The sequence below is a fragment of the Onychomys torridus genome, chromosome 7 (genome assembly GCF_903995425.1).
Source record: "Onychomys torridus chromosome 7, mOncTor1.1, whole genome shotgun sequence".
NCBI lineage: Eukaryota > Metazoa > Chordata > Mammalia > Rodentia > Cricetidae > Onychomys > Onychomys torridus.
In genome coordinates this window covers 33,271,522-33,278,461 of record NC_050449.1, presented here as the reverse complement: position 1 = coordinate 33,278,461, position 6,940 = coordinate 33,271,522, and the positions used below count along the sequence as shown (strand labels likewise).

The window sequence follows — 6,940 nt, the reverse complement described above, 5'->3', positions numbered from 1 at the left end:
TTGAGGAGCATCTAGTTTGCTTCCAGGTTCTGGCTATTATGAATAATGCTACTATGAATAAGTATTGAACAGTTGAACAAGTGTCTTTGTGGTATGATTGAGCATCTGTTGAGTATATGCCCAAGAGTAGTATCATTGGGTCTTGAAGTAGATTGATTCCCAGCTTTCTGAGAAACCACCATAATGATTTCCAAAGTGGCTGTACAAGTTTGCACTCCCACCAACAGTGGAGGAATGTTCCAGGAATGGTTCAACATATGAAAATATGTCAATGTAATCCATCATATAAAAAAATGAAAGAAAAAAACCCACATGATCATATCATTAGATGCTAAAAAAGCCTTTGACAAAATTCAAAACCCCTCATGATAAAGGTTCTGGAGAGATCAGGAATATAAGGAATATACCTAAACATAATAAAGACAACTTAGAGCAAGCTAACAGCCAACATCAATTTAAATGGAGAGAAATTCAAAGTGATTCCACTAAAATCAGAAACAAGACAAAGCTGTCCACTCTCCCCATATCTATCCAATATAGTATTCTAAGTTTTAACTAGAGAAGTAAGACAATGAAAGGAGATCAAGAGGATATAAATTGGAAAGGAAGAAGTTGAACCTTCCCTATTTGCAGATGACATGAGAGTCTACATAAATGACCCCCAAAATTCTACCAGGGAACTCATACAGCTAATAAACACCTTCTGTAATGTGTCAGGATACAAGGCTAACTAACTAAAAAAAAAAAAAAAAATCAGTAGCTCTCCTATACACAAATGGTAAAGTTAAGAAACAAATCAGAGAAACACCACCCTTTTCAATAGCCACAAATAATATAAAATACCTTGGGGTAATTCTAACCAAACAAGTGAGGGACCTCTATGACAAGAACTTTAAGTCCTTGAAGAAAGAAATTAAAGAAGATGTCAGAAAACGCTCATGGACAGGTAGCATTTACATAGTAAAAATGGCAATATTGCCAAAAGCAATCCACAGATTCAATGCAATCCCCATCAAAATCCCAGCACAATTCTTTACATACCTGGAAGGAACAATACTCAACTTCATATGGAAAAATATAACCTAGGATATTTAAAACAATCCCTTACAATAAAGCACCTTCCAGAGGCATCACCATGCCTAACCTCAAGCTCTACTATAGAGTCATAGTAATAAAAGCAGCTTGGTATTGGCATAAAAATCAACATGTGGACCAATGAAATCAAACTGAAGATCCTAACATTAATCCACACATCTACAAACACCTGATTTTTGGCAAAGAGGCCAAAACTGTACAATGGAAAAAAGAAAGCATCTTCAACAAATGATGCTGGCATAAATGAATGTCAACATGTAGAAGATTACAATAGATCCATATCCATCATCGTGCATAAAACTCAGTTCCAAGTAGATCAAAGACTTCAACATAAATCCAATTACACTGAACCTGATAGAAGAGAAAGTAGGAAGTAGTCTTGAACACATTGGTACAGGAGATCACTTCCTAAATATAACACCACTAGCACAGACATTGAGAGCAACAATTAATAAATGGGACTTCCTGAAAGTGATAAGCTTCTGTAAGGCAAAGAACATGGTAAATAAGACAAAATGACAACCTACAGAATGGGAAAAGATCTTCACTAACCCTATATCTGACAGAGGGCTGATCTCCAAAATATATGAAGAACTCAAGAAACTAAACAGCAAAATACCAAACAATCCAATTAAAAAATGGGCTAGAGACCTAAACAGAGAATTCTCTATAAAAGAATCCCAAATGGCTGAAAGACATTTAAGGAATTGCTCAACATCTTTAGTCATCAGGGAAATGCAAATCAAAACCACTCTGAGATACCATCTTACACCTGTCAGAATGGGAAGATCAAAAACACTGATGACAGCTTATGTTGGAGAGGAGGCAAAGATACTTTTAATTAAAGAGCTTTTATCAAGTGACATAAGCTAACTTTATATTATTTTATTAAGTTATTAATCGTAATGAAACCTAATTGCTAAGTTACATAGTTTCCCTTTCATTCTAGTGTCCTTCTTGTCATGTAGCCTTGGAATAATCTTCAAGAAGCTAGAGAAAAGCACTTGGATAATTATAAAAACATTAAGAACCAGACTACAAGCAGATTCATCACCAAAGGAGTGCCATCTCTGTATCTAAGAACTTGGCTGAAAACACCTCTATTGATTTTAGTTTTGTTTATATTTTTATGCACAGAATTTCATTTATTCATTCACCAGTGTTTGAGCAGCTTTGCATCATTTATTATTCTAGGAATTGGAGGCAGAATATAAAAGACACACATGTCCATGATTATCAGTGGTCTTACTTTCAAGACAGATATGCCTAACTCAGAACTAGAATCAAATTACAGTTGAAATGAGTGTCATGAAGGAGGTATATAGGTCTCCAATAAGAAGGTATATGCTGAGCCTAGGCAGGTCCAAGCCCCTTCCCACTGCACCAAGTCTGTTCAAGGTGTCTGGGGGATGTGGGGATGTGGGGTGGCTTGGAAGAGAGGACTGGGAGGTGGGAGGAGGGAGGGGGTGGGATCTGTGGGTGGTATGTAGAGTGAGTAGAAAATTTCTTAATAAAGAAAAACGAAAAAAAAGAAGGTGTATGCTGGATTATCTCATTTATTTTGTTTCTAAAATCCTATAAACAAGAAAACTTTTTGTACAACTTAAAGAAATGGACACAAAGAAACTGCATTTTAGAAAACATTGCTGTGGATTTTCCTAAATCCCAGTATAATGACTGTCTTCTGATATTTTCAGATATGGCATGAAAACAGGAGTCAGCACATTACTTCAATCTCACATCTTCCCGCTCTTTCCAACTCTGGTTCATTTCTTTGGCTTTTATCTCAGTGTTGGCTCATTGCTTAGGAATGGCTCTACGTGAAACATGGAAGTTAATTAGGTAATCCATAACCCTCAAAAATGTGTCAGTGTTAGTTCAATCATGCCCATTCATGCCATGTTCATACTTATTGTCAATAGTTTTTTTCATGCTAACTAGTTTCAGGTGACATCTATGAAGTGTCTGTGAGTTTTCCTGGAAAAATATTTGCTTCAATAATAGGCATTGATATAAAAATAAAAAGTGAAATGCATGCTATTCCTTAGAGTGAAATTTTTGGTGAAGAAGATATGACCATTGTTGTTGGTATCTGAATGTGTCCTTGTCTTAATTAGGTTTTTCTATTGCTGTGAAGAGACACTATGAGCACAGCAACTCTTATAAAGGAAAACATTTAATTGGGGGTTTGCTTACAGTTTCAGAGGTTTAGTTCCTTATCATCATGAAGTGGAACATGGTGGCATGTAAGCCAACATGATGCTGGCTGAGTAACTGAGAGTCCTACATCTTACAAGTACCATGAAGTCAATTGACACACTGAGCAGTATTCTGAGCATAGTAATCCTCAAAGCCTGCCCCCACAGTGACATTCTTCCTCCAACAAGGCCATACACACTCCAGCAAAGCCACACTTCCTAATATTGCCACTCCCTATGACATTATGGGGGCCAATTATATTAATTACCACAGTTTTCAGACAAAAAAGCTCTCACAATTTTCAGTGTCTTTGTAAATTGCCACCCTAACATTCTATTTGTAAGGTCAAAAACATTGAAATGCTTTTCTATTATGATCCTTCTTTAGCAATCCATATCAAAGCCATGAGTATGTATTAAGTTCTCTTCAGGATATATCCACAATTCCATTTCCTCTCACTGCCTCTGAATTCTGTCTCTTCTTTTCACGTTCATGTTCTTTTTCCTTCATATATTTGTAGACTTGTCATTTAAAATATGGCTGTAGGCCACTGAGGTGGCTTCTTTGTGGGTTAGGATGCTTGTCACCAAACTTGAAGACCTTCTCTCCAGGACTCACATGGGAAAAGGAGAAAGCCAACTCTCTCATCTTGTCCTCTGACACTCCTTTCATGGAACCCCTCCTTCCACAAATCAATAAATATGATTTTTAAAATTTATAAATCAGACCTAGCTCTTTCACATGAGACCTCTAAGTTTTTATTTGTCTTATTTTTTTTCTTAGTGCTATTTGAGAACAAACACACACACATATACATATACATTTATATGTATACTTAGATGTGTACCAGTATGTAAGAAAGTTATGGATTGCCCAGAGTCCAAGGAAGATGCTTCTTCCAGTGTGGGATATCTGAAGAAAAAAAAAAATCTATGTCCACTATGCTCTTATGTCTGTTAATTTTATTCCTCTAAGACAAAATTCTATCTGTATAGCTCCAGCTCAGTCAGGCATTCAGGGCAGGAATAAATCTAGATTCATCAAGCTCTTTGTCAGTCTACTTTATTTCTCTGGGATGAAATCCTGTCTACACAGCTTCAGTTCAGTCCTGACATGCAATTCCTCTTTGTCCTCGTTTACTGCCCTCTCATAGTCCTGCTAACAACTAAGCTCTTCTGCTTCCAGCCTCATCTTTGTCCTCTGTTTCTTTATCCTCCATCCCTACTTGCTCTCTACTCCTGGCTCTGATGAGCTCTACAAGAGTTCTGCCTTACCATCTACAAAACCTCTGTGTTCTTCCCTTCTCCCTGGTCATGCCAGTCTGTCTCCTCTACAGAAAACACCTGTTTCTTCTTCCCTTCACCACACAGTTCTCTGCCTTCTCAGAAATGTTGCTTCTTCTTACCTTCCACCTTGATATGTAAAATCCTCTTTTGTTCTCAGTCAATTGCTCTGGAGAGCTGCTAGGCCTAAAAGCAAGGGGATGGTCTGAGCTTCATTTGCTCAAGAAACAAAGCTATGCATAAACTGCCTGCTTGGCTCTGCCTACATGACCTTATCCAAGTACTGGCTTGAGCAGGAAGTTCACACACACATTATATAGGAATTGTGAGCACAAGAAATTCATAACAAGTCACAGCTGAATATTAATCTGTGTAACACCAAATAGTCCATGCTAGATGGATTCCCACCTTAATGACTCTTGGCCTGGTCAAGATATATCTCTAATGCACAGCTGGACTCTTTATAACGTATTCTTGTGGCTTGCCACAGAAAGTAGGCTAGAGAGACCAAGGAGAGTAAAAAGAACTGTGTTGAGAGCAGTGATACTAAAATGGGGATGGCGGTTCATCAATAATAAACCACAAATACTTTATTTTAAGATGACTCTTCAACTTGAAATAGTATTCTTACATGCAAGACAATTTAAAAGACAAAGTGAATGTTTAAATTGCTACCGTAAAGGTGATGTTTTCTACACAGACTGAGAGAATATCCCACCATTCACAAGTTTCCTTATGGCTTCTTTGACATCTTTGTTCCTAAGGCTGTATATAAGGGGGTTAAGCATGGGAATCACTGTGGTGTAAAAGACAGAAGCCACTTTCCCCTGGGTTGTGTCACCTGTAGATGGTTTAAAGTACATGAATATGATGGAGCCATAGAAGACTCCAACAGCTACAAGATGGGAACTGCAGGTACTAAAGGCTTTGTATCTACCATCCGCTGAACGTATTCTCAGGATGCTGGCAAGGATGAAGGCATACGAGATGATGATGGCAAACACACTTGCAAATACATTAAATCCAACCAGTATCATCACCCAAAACTCCTTGGTATAGTCTCTTGAGCAAGCTATATTCAGAAGAGGGAGGATGTCACAGAAGTAATGGTGAATGATATTAGTTCCACAGAAGGAACGGCTGGATATGTAGCTGGTATGGACCGTGGCCCCAAAGGCCCCCATGGCATATACAGCAGTGGATAGTAGCACACAGACTGTGTGAGACATGATGACATTGTAGAGCAAGGGGTTGCAAATGGCAACATAGCGATCATATGCCATGACTGTCAGCATGTAGGAGTCATCGATACCAAAGAAAGAGAACAGAAACAGCTGGGTCATGCATTCAGGAAAGGATGTGGAATTCTTCTCTGATATAAAATTCACCAACATCTTTGGGATTATAACAGAGGAGTAGCAGAGATCTATGAAGGACAAGTTACTGAGAAAATAATACATGGGTGTGTGAAGCTGAGAGCTAATCCTGATTAAAAAGACTAAACCCAAATTTCCCACCATGGAGACCACATAGATCAATAGAAACAGGGAAAAGAGTGGGATCTGGAGCTCTGGCTGGTCTGTTAACCCCTCAAGGACAAATAGGGCAGAGTGATTTCCTGGGCTCATTCTTTTCCAGCTGTGAAAAGTTGAGTGGTTCAATGGAGAGAGGCAAACATTACCAACTGGTAGGGTTTAATAGTTTGCAGTTTGACAAATGACATATTTTTCAACAGAACCTTAATGTTATGAATCTAAACTCAACAAACTAGTAGTAGTTCTTTGAGTATTGTCTACCATCAAGATTATACTTCATTTGGCTTCATTTTTGTTACATGCATTGAGAAGTGAAACGCATGTGACATTTAAGTGTGAAACCCATGCTGTCTCTCCAAACAAAGCTCTAGCTTTTCCTGTAAAAGAAGAATAACTCTGTTATTCACGCACCTTCCAGGAGCACCTGCTCAGACATGTTCTTCCAGTGGGTGAATTGGGTCTGTACCGGCTGCTGTTTCTGATGTCTTGGGCCTTGAACTTCCCTAACTGATGCCACTTGAGCTCCTCCTCTCCTTAGCCCATCCAGTCCCTGACTCTAACCACAAAGACTTTGTTTCCTTCTAAGCTTTCTACATGCATCCTGCATTCCTGGTCTTGAATTAGATTTTTCTTGCTGCTACTCCGGAGTCAGAGATGTGAGAATGAAGTCCATTTGGAGACAGTGGATAGAAGGGAGCTGTTGTCTGGTGCTGAAGGAAAGTGAGAAAGAAAACAACACAATAGGTGCTCCTGTACCAGGCAGAGTGCTAAGGGCATGCTTATGACACTTAGGATGTGAAAAAGACTGCAGAACAACACATGAGAGCT

General features: G+C 38.6%; 1 protein-coding gene across 1 annotated transcript; it reads right to left on the bottom strand.

The window, feature by feature from the left end:
* Positions 1-5,269: 5,269 nt before the first annotated feature.
* LOC118587560 (olfactory receptor 8D1-like) lies at positions 5,270-6,205 on the bottom strand. The gene has a single exon (XM_036193591.1). The coding sequence runs from the start codon at positions 6,203-6,205 to the stop codon at positions 5,270-5,272; it is 936 nt and encodes a 311-aa protein (XP_036049484.1).
* Between the last annotated feature and the right edge of the window lie 735 nt (positions 6,206-6,940).

Bases quoted from the DNA above. Each gene is read 5' to 3' on its own strand.
- LOC118587560 (XM_036193591.1), bottom strand. From the start codon at position 6,205: ATGAGCCCAGGAAATCACTCTGCCCTATTTGTCCTTGAGGGGTTAACA.